This window comes from Zonotrichia leucophrys, chromosome 1A, assembly GCF_028769735.1.
Source record: "Zonotrichia leucophrys gambelii isolate GWCS_2022_RI chromosome 1A, RI_Zleu_2.0, whole genome shotgun sequence".
Lineage (NCBI taxonomy): Eukaryota > Metazoa > Chordata > Aves > Passeriformes > Passerellidae > Zonotrichia > Zonotrichia leucophrys.
In genome coordinates, this window is record NC_088170.1 from 16,096,736 (window position 1) to 16,111,686 (window position 14,951).

The 14,951-nt window shown below is 38.6% G+C and overlaps 1 protein-coding gene across 3 annotated transcripts in view; it reads right to left on the reverse strand.

The window, feature by feature from the left end:
• SCUBE1 (signal peptide, CUB domain and EGF like domain containing 1) overlaps nt 1-14,951 on the reverse strand; it is a 208,553-nt gene continuing 193,602 nt past the window's right edge. For all 3 annotated transcript variants that reach the window (XM_064701742.1, XM_064701743.1, XM_064701741.1), the window contains 6 exons: nt 12,326-12,493; nt 11,317-11,478; nt 9,719-9,916; nt 8,107-8,259; nt 7,562-7,641; nt 1-6,531 (listed from right to left, as the gene is read on the reverse strand). In XM_064701742.1, coding sequence (XP_064557812.1) covers nt 6,379-6,531; nt 7,562-7,641; nt 8,107-8,259; nt 9,719-9,916; nt 11,317-11,478; nt 12,326-12,493 — 914 coding nt within the window. In that variant the 3' untranslated portion in view covers nt 1-6,378. The remainder of the gene's footprint in view (nt 6,532-7,561; nt 7,642-8,106; nt 8,260-9,718; nt 9,917-11,316; nt 11,479-12,325; nt 12,494-14,951) is intronic.

Genomic DNA, 14,951 nt, shown 5'->3' on the forward strand with positions numbered 1-14,951 from the left:
CTTCATTTTTAACTTTGACATAGAAATCAAAGCTATTAATATACAGAGGCAAAAGGAAATGTATTTTCTTATAAGGTACATTTACAACAACATTTTCTACTATAAATCTGACAGAATTGTTAAAATATTGGTAAAGCTTAGCACTGTATTTTATTTTCTAAGTATCAAATTTTGTACAGTTATTCACTACCCTTGCTCTAAACTATTATTGTACATTTCATATGGAAATCGCTGTTTGTACACAATTTACATTGGTAATAAAGCTTAGAAGTCCCAGCAGCATCTACAACAGTTCAGTTTAAAATCTCACTCCTGCCCAGTGGTTTACATGGAGCAAATTGATGCAGAAACCAGTATTACACCCTGTGTGCTTCCCCCTGAAATCCAGCCTGCCAGAAATTCCTGCTTACACTGGTGCTGGATATGGTCATAATGAACTTTTTTGCAGGTGAAAGTACCACTGGCCTCAGTGGTTTTGGCTAAAAAGGGCTCTGTGATCTGATCCAATGTGAGGTTTTATCACTTCCACTGCTCCCTACAAGCATAGAGATCCCACAGCTTTTCTTGTCTTTCTACTATCCATGTGTGTAATCTATTAAATTCCCTTGTATTTCTGAGTTCTGTGTTGTTTCTTATCCTAACAATGGAAGAAGAACCAGCACTAACTTTAAGATACATATTCTTTTTATGTTATGAAAATGGAAAGCACTTTAGAATGACACTTGATAGTCAATTCTGTTTAAATTAGAATGTTCAAGTGCCCCAGAAAACTCTTCCTGTCATGTCAGTGAGACTGAAGAAATAACAGGAATCTGTAATCTGGAATGATACATCTGGCAACTGCCTCACATCCACCCCAGTCTCCTAAAGTATCTTTATAATAAACATGTTGAGACCCTGCTGCTCTCAATGCAAATTAATGGCCTTTCTAAGTTATAAAACATAGAAAACAATATTTACAAAATAATTTTAATTAAAAAAGTAACAAAAACAAACTCTAAAAAAGGTATTTTCACAATAATTAAAATAAAGTTTAATTAATCAAAGCCACTTTTTTCTAGATATTGAGAAAATTGAATTGCAATTGTTTGTATATCTTTAAACTTGTTATCTCTGCTCTCTGAATACAGATGGTTTAAATTATTAGATCTAAAGGTACTTCTGTACATTTAACTCTTGTATATTACATATTAATTTTATAGATTAAAGGCTTTATGATGAAAGAATAAATAAATGAAATAACAAACTGGAATTGTATATATTCAGATCCTTAGATAACAGGTTTTTGACACTGTTTATTTTCCACTCTGCTTCTATTCAGATGAGAGATAAAACACAAGACTTGTCTCTGAATCCAAGTCTCTCGCTGAGGAGTAAGTTCATAGTACCTTACAGAAATTTCCCTTCTTCCATAAATTCTTCTGGAAGACAAAATATTCCTTTTCCCAAGTGCTTACAACAGTTTGCCATTCTAGAAAACTACTTCAATAAAGTCCCAAAGTACTGAGATTCTATAAGAACTCCTCCAGTTACTCCCATTCCTATCAATCAGTGGTTTTAAACTACGAAAAAATGCAGCTCCTTGAACTCGTGATACAGATATAAGGAACTGTGTGTGTCACTCATTCCCATCATTTAGAAATCATCCAGACCCCTGAGGTGGCTGAGGAGTTTGCCACTGGGTCCAGCTGTTGAAGATTTTACTCCAGCTAAGTTTGTAAGAGCAATCAAAGATATTTAGAGTCCAGACATGGGAGCTGTCACAGAGCAGGTGAGTTTTGCTGTCAAACACCTGTCGGCAGACCCTGTATAAGAATCACAGCACTACTTTTGCTCCTGACGTTCCAAACCTGCTATCTGCAAGATTAAAACGGGGTTTTTTATAGGTAAAACTGATCTGAAAAATTTGAATGTGTTGGGCAGGCTTATAAAAAGGCACAGGGTGGGGTTTGACTGTCCTTTTGGAATGCTGAACACATGTAAAGGATGTTTCTCACTCATGTGGCAGCATCCTTGCATTCTGCTCACAGACAGGATGAGCTGTGCTCTTTAAAACCTGCTGACAATTCAGAATGTGGACCCTCTGAAAATTCTCTAACCAATCCTGTATTTATTTAAGCTAGTCTAAAACTAAACTAAACTAAACCTGGTTTACAAGGTAAGCTAGTTTTAAGTAAGCTTACTCTAGAATAAAGCTGCTGTGTAGAAAGGATTAGTCTAAATCTTAAGTAGTCATAACTTTATTCTGTGGGGATGGCACAATGAGGAAATAAATTTCTTTTGAAAAGATGGTCTTTAGGTAAAAATCTAATGTATGATGGAAGAAGGAAGACAGGGCAAGAAAATGGGATGAAAGAAAGACTTCAGTTATTATTCAGTTATTTTAAATCCAGTTTCAGCGAGCTAAATCTCCAGGCAGGATAAGTCTTGTTATTGAAGGCAAGATGCAGGGTGGCAGAAGAGGTGGCAATGCACTGAACACAGAATCCTGCTGCTCCCTGCGTGCAAGTGACACACAGAGGCACCTTTGTGTCCTCAGCACTTTCAAGGCACAACTCGGGGCTTGATGAGCAGCTTGTGATTGCTGCAGTGTCCTGGACTGCAGCAGGTGTGCAGGCAGTGATTTGGTGGCCTGTGAGAATGGTTAGGGATGATTCACCACCACCTCACTAAAAATAAGTGCACTCTTTAAAGCAGAAAGAGAGGCTTAAAATGGTAAGTGCTGCAGGTGCAGTTTTAAGCATATAGGCATTTGCAAATTAAAATAAAAAGCTCTGTTTGTGCCACGGAACTGGGCAATCACAAATGGGCACTTCTTCAGTCTACCTGTATTAACACATAAATTTGTTGCTGCACCTGTCCTGCAGACAATGTGTAATTCTGTAAGAACAGCTACAGGGCTGTATTTATTGGTATGTTCAAATGAAGTATTTCACGTTTAGGGTAAAAGGTAAAATGTATATTCTGCTACGTTCCCGAAGCTGGTTTGCTTAAAGGCAGCTTTATTTCTCCTTGTACAGTTTTTGATTCCCAAATGTGTGTAGGTCTCATCTGTAGAAGAAGGCATTCTTTGTTGCTGTGCTGTTATTGTGCAGTAGCAACAGGTTTTCTGACTTTGACAATGAAAGCATCCTACACTAACAGATGAAGAGCTGAACTCATCTTCTATTTGGTGACTGCCAGTTTCTGTAACTGTAAACCTAGTATGAAAGTCAAAGCATTTTTAACTTCTAGAGCTGATATAAAAATTCTATGCTGTTTTTCCAATCAACTGAAACCAGTTCAGACTGCCCTATATACCACTTGTCATTACTTACTTCATTAGAAATTTACACATCCAAGAGCATTTCTATGCAGAGTGGCAAGCGTTCAAGCCTGACTCATTTTCTAAATATATCAGATATGAACCCTCTCAATTCAAAAGCATTTAAGTGTCAACTTTTGAGGGTCAAATTATTCTCTTTCTTTCAGCACCTTCCTTCAGCAACACAAAGCCTGTGTTTGCCTCAGAAGTCCACGAGTGCCTTGTCCTGACGTGGCTCTGGGGAATATCAGCCTCATTCTCAGGCTGTCTTCAGGATGAACTGGACACAACCCCACTTTTGTAGTGTGGTTTTAAGTCAGGGCAAATGGTGCCAGAGCCAAATGCAATTTCTCTTGCCTGTATTCCCTTCTCACAGCTCTACTGAGGTCCTACTACCAGTGGCCAGAATTGGGACATGTCCCTCTTATGGTTTCTCTTTGGCACTGGGTTTCCCATGGAGCTTGGAATCTGGAAAATGTTATGGTGCTGCAGTGGTTTCTGGATTCTGGCATCACTATCATACAATGGTATGATGTCCAAACATGTTGGTTGTTAAACAAAAATTTTAGCAAGAATTTTACTAAACTCAGTGTACAATACCAGATTCTGAAGTCTGCTTTCTCAAGTGAAATACTAAAGATCACTATAAATCATTTGCCAAGTGATGAAGTTATTTTTCACCATATTTTCCATATATTTTCCTTCATATCTTTCAGTAGAATAGCTGCAATCCTGACTCATTTTAATGGATCTGAATAAAACTCTGAATAACCTATCAGACTTCGAACTATGTTTGGCTAAAGTAGTTTTTTAGCTATATACTCCTGCATAATTGAGTACCTGAAAAGAATTTTGCTTTTTAAAAACTTTTTTTTTTGTACAAGTGAGTACTGTCAAAGAAAAAATTAATGAAAATTTGTCCTTTTTAATGACCCTTGGTGAATCATAAATAAAAGTAGTTTTACTCAAGAAAAAGTTAGGTTTAACAGCCTTTAACAAATGATCTTTATGGAGAAGTGACATTTTTTAACAAGGGTTAATGTATTATTAAAAAGAAAGCTCACCAAAGATCTAAAGACCACGAGTGGAAAAAAAATGGTTAGACTATAAAGTCAGGCTGTTCAGGCATAGAAAGAAAAAAATTATATTCTTCATCAGAAAAGGAAAGTAGGCAAGCAAAATTACAAGATGATTAAGTAGAAAAACTACACAGAATACTTAAGGTGTGTTCTCATAGAAATGGAATATTCAACCGCTTGTAGTCAACAGAAACCAACTGTGTAAGTTTAGGCAGTACTTGCTCAAGGACAAAAAGGAAGTGTCAGAAGATAGCCACAACCACCCCTAATACATGTCTTTGAGAACATCCAAACATGTGTTAAACTACAGGGTAGACAGGCAAAAAAAAAAAAAGCAGCAAAGCAAAACTGTGTGTTAGTCTTCTTCTGAAAGGATGCTGCCAGGAGAGTTCATTTCTCCATTTAATAAACTTGTAGAATCAAAAGGGAAAATGATACAGAAGAGGAAGGGACTGAAAAGGAAAGAGGCTGAAATACTAATAGAAAATAAAGGCTCCTCTCCCATTTGATTTAGCTTCTGTGCCAGGAAACAGCAGGAAACCCAGAATTTACCATCATGGCAAACCCTCTGTCGCTCTGTGAGCAGGGCCTGAGCACACGGCTAAAGCTCTCCTGCAGTCCCTGTGCTTGATGGGCACTGTGGCTACAAATCTGGGATAAGAGGGATAGCCAGGTCTCTGCAAACACAGAGCCTGCCCTCCAACTCTTCTGCAAAACCGTGTCCTGTTCCCCCCCGAGGCCCTGACAGTCTGGGCCTTGGCCACAGCTGTGTTCCCAGTGTCTCAGAGAGCAGGTCCAGCAGCAGCTGCTCCACTGTGCTGTCCTGAGGGTGACTCTGTTGGTCTGCATGTGAGTGTTCCCAAGGGAGAGGCAACAGCTGACCCTACACTGGGCAGCAGCTGCATCTCCACTGATGCTATTTTTCCTGGAATAATACATATTGAAAGAGATTGTCCCAGAGTAAACCATTATCCAGTACTTTAAAACCTCAAAAGGCTTCAGTTGGATGCTAATAGAAGTGACAAGCACTTGAAGAAGTTATTTAATTGTCTACACAAAGTTACATATAGATATGAGTAAATAGGGTGTGTGGGAGTAAAGATTTAAGCATGAATAATATTTACAGTAACTAGAGATAACATTACTAATGTACCCACAAATAGAAGTATATATTTATATATTTATATATTGTACTTAATTAGATGCTCTCTTAATGGAAAGAAAACCAAGACTACTAATGTTGTTGGTTATTTCTCACATGTCCTATTGTAAATGTCTTTAAAGGGACCGACTGATGCATGGAAATCCAGAGTTAATCTGTTTCAATTAAGTAATTGACAGTGGCAAACCTCTGAAGAAGTTTAGAAGAGGACAGATAAAAACATTAGGACATTAGGGCATGGGACTCAATGTCATGTAATTCATAGAACAAAATTATACTTTTTTTTCTTCTTCTTTTTCCTTTTTGATTTCTACTTGAACAGAGGTTCCACCAAGCCACAAATGAGAAATAACAAAATTCAGATTGTTTAGTTTTCTTCTAAAGATTCAAATATAAACTTCAAGTGCAATTCAAAATCCAAGTATTATTTATACTACATACTTTTTCTATAACAGAACTTATCTGCAGGTAGTTTAATAATATTTGAATAGATTCCTCCTTTTTTTGACAAAAGTTATTGTTGATGAAAAATAAAAAGCTAGAAAGAATATTTTTACATTGTGAGATTTCAGATGAAAAGTGAGGATACACTAGTGCAGACACAAATTTGGATCTCCAACTAGATGTACTCAGGGATGCACTTTTTTTTTTTAGTAAGAATACCATTCAGAACATTGACTTTTAACAATTATAAAACATTATAGGTGTTCTTCATTAACAATTGTGAACAAAGTCTGCAAAAAAGAGCTTTCGAATTAGCAAATGTTTCTACTATGGAGGAAAGATAATATTTGACAGGAATGCAAAGTAACCAAAAATTGAATACCACTAGACTATTTGTATGGTCGTAGAAACCTGGAAACTTTTGATCGCAGTAGCTTTATAAATGATCTTGGAAACATTTCTTTTGACTCTTGTGCTGTGTACTTGAAATAGTTTTGAGGGTGTGCCAGTACATCAAAGAGAGCTTTAATCAGTTTCTTGTCCTATGGAAAACAACACAGATATGTTAGATAAAAGCAAGGTTTGGATTTAGTGTCTGCATAGGTTTCAAAACTGAAGAACAACCAGGTCTGTTTTGCAAACTTGAGTCTGGGTAGAAGAGTGTAAGGAAACTGCTCCACGTTGCAGTGGAGTTTCAGAGGGACGAGTCTGCCTGCTGTGCTGGATGCTTTTTGCAGGCTCCTGGCAGGAGCACTAACCACAAACTGCAGATGTCTGCACTAGAACTGCAAGCTGCCTCTGACTGTCCTTCCCACCTGCTCCATGCTTCTGTCCAGGCCATTCCTCCATGGATGGGAGACAAGGCTGGTCCTCAGCGATGCTGAGCTTTCTAAGGACCTTCTGTACCTTGGGAAAGCCTTGATCCCGAGCCTCAGCTGAGCCTGTGCCTGGCACTGTGCACTGCAGCTGGGACCTGGGCAACCCAAAAGCTGGAGGGAGAGAACAGTGCTGGGCAGGGATGGCCAAGGGAGCTAGCCCTTCCTCAGCTCCTGTCCTCCCAAGCCCTACATTTACATGGCTCAGTTTTGCCCTCTGATCAGCTGTTTTTTCAGTTTTAATTAATTAGTTATTACAGGTGTTGCTTGTATCTTTGGAAAACTATTTCTTATTGAGGCAAGATAGTGATTTAGGTGAATACATTTTTTAATGCACAGCAAACTTAATGAGTAATTTAAACATTTAAATGCCAGACTGAGGCTGAAGAAGGCTCTTCAAACAATAGGTCCTTCATTCTTGGCAGACTAATTTTTTGAACATCTTATTAATCATATTAACATATATCTCATTCAGTTCCTGTTTCCACAAAGGACATAAGCATGTTCTGAGCCCAGCTTAGTTACTTGATTTTGGGCTGCTTCAAATACCAGCATAAACCTCAGAACACAGAGAATTGAATTTGGGGTCACACTTGAGCTTTAAATATGACTGTATCAAGGTGTTGAGAACTATTTTAGGAAAATGCTTAGGAAAAGGAATTCTTGGTTGGCCTCAAAGAAAGCAGAAATTTCTTACCTTTAGGATTTCTTGATGGTTTTCTGATGCATATAATCGGCCATCTCGAACAATGTCTTCTATCAGTTGTTGGTAATCCTCTGAAAAATAAAGATCAGGTGAGTGATTGTGACATCCTTTGGGAGGGCAATAGTCAGACATGAGCTCGACCTCCTCTTGAAGACAGAGCTCAGAAATTTTGCATCCAGTTAATTATTCAGTGTCTCTCAGGTTGCTGTATTCTAATTAATTCACCTTAAAATTCTCTATTTCTTTATAACAGTGGTTTTGAATTATTGCTATAAATACTTACATCCTCAAAAAACTACTCCCTCCAAATAATAATGGTGTATTATCTCCACTCTAGAGATGAAGAAACAGGGATGCAAAATAACTTTTCAAACATTATATATGTTATTTCAAAGTCTTTGCAACTAAAATTAAATGAGGTACATAAAGTTTTTCCTCATTCTTCTATCTCTGCAAGCAGTGTGAGAGAGATTCTAAAGAAAAAATTTTCTGTAATTCAGCTATAACACAAAGATGAAAACCAATTCCATTCTCACCATCATAAGTCACATAGGGAACCTGAAATCCTTTGCCACTGTTTCCTTCATTTGACTTGAACTGAATCCAGAGTTTCCTTGATCTTGAGGTAAATGCAATAGGTCTCTCATAGGTCTGACATGTTTCATACGTAGTAATTGAAGTAGGAGAAGCTAGAAATAAAGTTAAATGATGTTCTTTATACAACAATTTTTGCACCCTTCCTCATCTAGGGGTCAGGCACGTCAAATTGACAAGACACTTCTCAGCTGAAGTGTCCTGAGAGCAGAAGCTTTTTGTGACAGAACGGATGCTGTCCTTATTTGCCTATAAAGAGAAGTAGGTTTTTCCATAGAGGTATAATTTTTGATGTTTAAAACTACTGTCAATATTAATTTTTTTTTTTTACTACTCTAGCATTGTATCCCAGAGTGCCCATATGCTTGTCCCAGACAGGTGAGGACAAGTGAGCTGCATGCCAGGCAGACATGGTAGCCAGACCCTCACATGGCCAGTTTGGGGAATTCATCTGATAGCAACAAACCACTTATAAATAGAAACACAATAAAATCAGAAAGTAATGTTTGGCATGGTAATTTTGAAGAAAAGACTGTCACACCCTGCAGAGTCAGTGATCCACAGAAGAGTTAACCTGGATGTGAGGAGGTGGTTGGTGACAGCCAGCACAGCTTCACTAAGGGCAAATCTGAAGTGTAACTTTACCCTGATGTGACTGGCTCTGGGCACTGTTGGAACCACAATTTTGGGTCAGAAGGACAACTGATGTGTTTTGTTATAAATTGTTTGCTTTTCAAAAAGCTCATCTGCACAGGTATAATTTCCTTCCATCTATACTGACCAGATGTCTTCTTTCTGATATACAGAGATGTCAATACAGGCCCTCAGGGATAAAAAACTGTGAAAATTGTTCTAGCAAATAAAATACACCATTTTTGTGACTAAATACACTGTTTTGAACAAAAACTCCATATGAAAAATTGCCTTTCAGGTTTGATGCTTCTAAGCAAAAAATATATAGCAAAAATCACCAGAAGGATGCACACATCCTCCAATGCAAAAGAGGAGTGCATTTCATCGGGATCTTAACTTTAGAAGTTGTTGAGTTAAATTCATAATCAAAGATACAATGCACCTCCTCCAATCCACAGAAAAGCAGGATAACTTTGGATTTCTTGAGGGTGTCAGTTGTATCAACACACTGCCCAGATTTAGCAATAACTGCAGCACATATATATATATATATATTTATAAAAGATAAGTGAGAGCACAGTTTGTACAGATTACAGAGATAGTTCTCCAAATATAATTTATCATTGTTAATTTCTAGAATGGCAGTGATTTATCTCGTGGTAACTGGGCCAGACATAAGCCCATTAACTGCTTTGTGATTCAGACAATAAACTTGAACAATTAATATCACACCAATAACTGTTATTTGTGTGATATTAATTGTTAGAACACTAATAATTAAAGCAAGTTAGAACACTACCAATAAAAAAATTAAATTTAGCCTTTTAGGAACACTAGCTACACTGAAGACAGTCATCCCTTCAATATGAACTATTCACTCCATCAGTTTGCAGGAAATATAACCCATGTCTGGCAGCTTACCACTTTTTCTCATTACTAAAACATCGCCACATTCATCTTCAATTGGGAGAAATATCTCAGGTACTACGATGAGTATTCTTCTCTTTGGGGGTGGATTTATATTCCAAATGCATTCCACATTAGCTGGGTAGTCTCCAGGATAGTTGGGTGATTCAATGTAGCCAGTGTAGTCCCCCAGTTCTCCTCCACAGTGCTGGTCTGGGGAGAAATATAAATTAGTGTTTGTCTTAGTTGATAAATTCATCTAAGGTGTTTTTCTGGATCTGTCATGAGCAAGTCTAAACTCCTCCTTGTGGCTTTAGAAATGCATGCATTCTCCAGCTTTAAAGGAATATTTGATCCACGAGGTTGCTCCAGCTGATTGCAAAACCTTAATCTCTGGTGCACGAACTGATTCAATGCTTCATCCAGGCTGCTTTAACTTTGCTTGAGAAATGCAGGTAGATAAACATGATCCAGTTGTGGTTACTATGGACACTGTGCTGATATGCAGAAGATATTCTGCTTTAACTTAGTTTTTAATTGGCTTTAGTTGAATGAGAGTGCTGGTCCCAACAGCTGGCCTTACTTAATTACAGACCTACCTTGCTTCATCTTAGATTAAACCACTTAATAAAGGATCTCCACTGAGGGATCAGGTTTTCTTTCTGAGTTTTCAAAAATCATGTTGAATTTGGCACAAGTTACTTAAGTTTGATCTCCCCAGGCCTACTCATGCACATAAAATTAGATATATGTTTAAATATTTTGTTTAATTCAACCCCCAAATAGTATGCAAGGTCATAAACTGGCTTGAAAACTGAGATGACCTAAGACAGCAGAGTAACAAGGGTGGTTTTATTTTACACGAAAATCAGCAAACTTCTTCAAATTCCATACAAATATATAGCTTACTCAAATGACATTAGAAATTATGAAGGGCTTATAAAACACATGGCACATAATCAGACTAAAAACTTACAGGAGATCTGCACATGAATAGTTAGTTAGATAACATTGCTTAATTATTATAGGAACATTCTCTTAAATTAGCACGTTAGAGATGAAAAAAAATGCTTGCCTAAAATAATCAGTCATTCACAAAGGATCAAATAAAACTGTACTGAAATCGTTGGGGACATTTAAAATTTTTAAGATAGGAGGCTGAGTACTGCAAAAAAGCCTCCAAGAAGATCTCACTATCGTAAGCGAAGCGATACCTGGCAATTGCAGCGTGCATGACCACATCTTCTGATATTTTACAATTATTCTAAAATGGCAGTTACTCTGATAGAAGATATTCTGCTCTACAGAGACACAGAGAAATATGCATCACTGTTACACAACTTACAGGATATGGGAAACTAAAGGCTCTGTAGTTTTACCTTGTAGCTGGAACTCTGTGAAATCATATTAAATCTAAAACACTCATATGCCTCAAGTGGTACTTTCCTAACTTTTTTTCCTCATTGTTTTCCCTACTTTTACTATTCCCTCTGGCAGCAGATATTTGCTAACTAGGAAATACAAATCTGAAGTCCAGCCTGACAGATGCAACCTTTGAGCTGCAGTTCAGATCCAAAGACACGCTCTGTGTCACTGATATAAATGTCACTTACTTTTGCAATGTGTGACATTGGTGGAGCCATCAAAATCTGTACTGGTGTTGCCAGGGCAGGTGATGCAGTAGTTCTGACCAAACTCAGGCTGGTATGTTCCCACAGGGCACCGAATACATCTGTGTGTTGTGGAGTTGTAGTAGTGTCCAGGAGAACAGTGAACTGCAAGGTAGGAGGTGTATTATTTTCAAAAAGGAGCAACCTCCAGTGCAGAGAGATTTCCTCTGCCCTGGGTGGACATACCTGTCTGCAACATTCTTACTAGGCAATAAAAAGCAGAAAAGACACTAGCTCCCTGTATTTCCCAGTATAAAGAATCTTCCAACTAAAACCCAGAGCAAAACCCATATGAACTAGAAATGTGTGATATGTATCTCTCACTGTATTTAATATATTTGTAATAAATGGAAATGGATGTAAATCCACCTCAACAAGAAAAATTACTTTCACAGTAGCAGGAGAGAGGTTTCCAATAGAGTCTGTTTGCCAGAGCCAGCATGTCATTTCAGTAACTAAACCAAAATGCATTTGGGCAGATTCCTTCTTCAGCATTGGCACTGAAAGTTGACATTATGGAATACAGAATGCGTTGCACCCTTACAGTTTCTGCCTAGCCCATGAGTAATCCTTAACTTGGTATAACTTTTGTACTGTTTAGTTTTTGTGATACAGTAAATAAAAATATACAAGACATGAAAGCTAAAGCATTGTCTGATCCAAGTTTGTGTTATTTATTGCCACACAGTGGGGCCGATTCCCTTACCAATAGCAGTGCTGACCTCCTGCCTGCCTGTGGTCAGGTTTTCAAAGAAAACCATAAATCCTGTTCAGCCTGCACAACCCCAGGAGACCATTCCCAGTTTACAGATCTCTTGACCATTTCATTTAATCACACGCCCATGAAGCAGCAATGTTTGTTTTAGAGCCTTCAAGAGCCCCTTGGCACTGATGATAATAAGCCAAAGGCCCAGAAGTAGGAAGATGAATTGTGGAAGGATTTTGAATTCACCTTTGGTTTCACAGTCTTGAAAGGAAACAGCACCTTCGTATTTGGTCACAAGCCCACCGCCACAGGGAAAGCAGAGGGTCCTTCCTGGTTCAGGCTGATACGTACCAAGAGGACAGACTGTACAAGGTTTAAAACCATCTGAAGAGTAGTGCCCAGGAGAACACTGCCCTAGAAATTGAAAAGGATCATCTCTATTAGTGTGTTGACATTTCTGGATGAAGTATAAAACCCACAAGTAGTTAGCAAGGCTTTCTTTCACTTAATCATGTGACATCAAGACAGCTGCAGATCAAATTCTAATCTTACCTGCATATTTTGTATTGTTCCTGTATCTTCTTCCTAAAACCCCCACCAGTAAATAAAACCAGTTTCATAATAGGGTTTTTGGCAACTATGATTCTATTTGGATTTTTTTTTAAAAAAAGGGTCTACTAAGATTTCATTAGAATATTTTGTACTTTCACCAAATCTTTCATCTCAGTATTTCAAAAGCACTTTATAGGAAGAAATGGAACTGAATCATGCCTATGAAGCAAGTTTTTGTACCTCCAAGTTAGTGATGTGGACAGTGGATCATGGGGTTTATTTACCAGATGGCATGGTAGCAGTCCAGCACCTTGTCGAGGAGAATACCTAACACCAGCAGCTTTTCACATAGTTATGAAAACTAGTGCTTGTCAGGTGCTCCTCTGCCAGGAAAGATTTGTGTAAAGCAAATTGCTTTGTGAATCAATCTACTGACAGAAGTTTCCAAACTCGCTCTCCAGGCAGTTTCTGATAGGCATTTGTTTGGCTTTGTTCTTGCTAGATTGAGTACTTTCCTCTGTGAACCTGAGAACCAGGATGTCAAGTTTTTCAAGACTGCGGCATGAATGTGTATTTTCACCCCACTCCAGACTGGGACACCAGCACTGTGAGATGCTACATATTCCCTGAGGTTGCCTAACCCCAGTACTTTATAATTTAGCTTCCCTGAGAACTGAAGAGCAGACAGAAACAACTGGCCTGAAAATAAGAAAGTTTTGAGAGCTCTAGGTACTGTTGCAGTCTCATAACAACCCTGATACTTGCTGGGAAATGTTTGGGGCATTCAGTATTTTGGGTGCTTGGCATATGTGAGGAACTTTGGTACTTAGGATGAACTAGAGGTCCTGAGTGAAAGCCAAGTTCAAGTTCTGTCCCCACAAAAGCCAAACTCCTATGGACACCTGTGGGATCAGGATCTCCAGGGTCTCCTTGTGCTCCCCTCCCCACTGGCTGAAATATGACTGTACAAACTGGCTGTAGTAACACAGACCTCAGAGAAATATTATGATATTACTAATTTGAGGACAATTTTGCTCTTGTTATTAGGAGCAAAAGTGATATAACGGGCCTGGTCCAACTGGTTACTGGAACCCAGACTGGAACGTGTTTCTTGTAGGATTTGTGACCCTTGTGGGGGACCCATGCTGGAGCAGGCTGTGCCTGAAGGACTGACCCTCTGGACAATGACTTGGAGAACTCTGTCCCATGAGATGGAGTCACACTGGGGAGTTAATGAAGTCTCTCCTGTGGGAGGAGCGCTATGCTGGAGCAGCAGCAGGAACATCATCAGTGTGATGAACTGACCATAATCCCCATTCCCATCCCCCTGCACTGCTGGGTGGGAGGAGGTAGAGCTGGGAAGGAAGGAGGGGTGTGGATGAGGCATTTTTAGGAGATATTTTATTTCTCCTTGTCCTGCTCTGATTTTGATTAGTAATGAATTCACTGAATTTTCCCAATTCAAGTCTGTTTGATATTTGGTGAGGGGTCTCTCCCTGCCCTTAAGTCATGAACATTAATCCTGTCTCCCCTCTCCAGCTGAGGAAGGCAGTGAGGGATCAGCTTTGGTGGGTGCCTGGTGTCCAGGCAGGGGCAACTCATTGCAGCATGGAATTCACTTGCAGCTACAAGTGATTTCTGCACAACAGGCACTTAGAATCTCTGACATGTGGACTGTACATTCCTCACATTTAGAGGTGAGGATTTCAGTGAAAGTTTATGGGTTACTGCACAGGCATTTCTGCTCTGGGAGATAGGATGCAAAGATACTATTGATTACTGGCAGTGAATACAGACAGTACAGAGTTTCTAACAAAGCCACATGTGCTGACACAAATTTTGATAAAATCTTTGACAGGGAAATTCATGAAGTCCAAAGTATATTCTCTTTTGCCACTTCCAGAGGAAAAGGGGAGAGCTGAGCTGAAAAACAGACTGTTTTGATCTGACAATAACCACTGTGAGATAAATCCACTTTGCAAAAATAATCAGAAGGGGTTTTTTTTGTTGTTGTACAGAACAATAATTCCAATGTAAGCCTGGAAACAAAAGTATTTTTCTTCTAGTTGTTTTGCTGCTTTTGTCAGGATGCCATAGACTATCTTTATGAACTCAGACTGTATTTTGATATGCTTTTCTTGTGTTATGGATAAAAACAAATCAGCACAGCAAAAAATGCACAGGTGTTTCAAATTTTTTGTCTGATAGTTCCTTCATACAGCAAATCAGCAAAATCTATCATGTGTTTGGACTGGTGACACTGCAGTTATTTTTTATTCAGTAGATGAGAAAAAGTATCAGTTTCTCAAGTGATATTTGC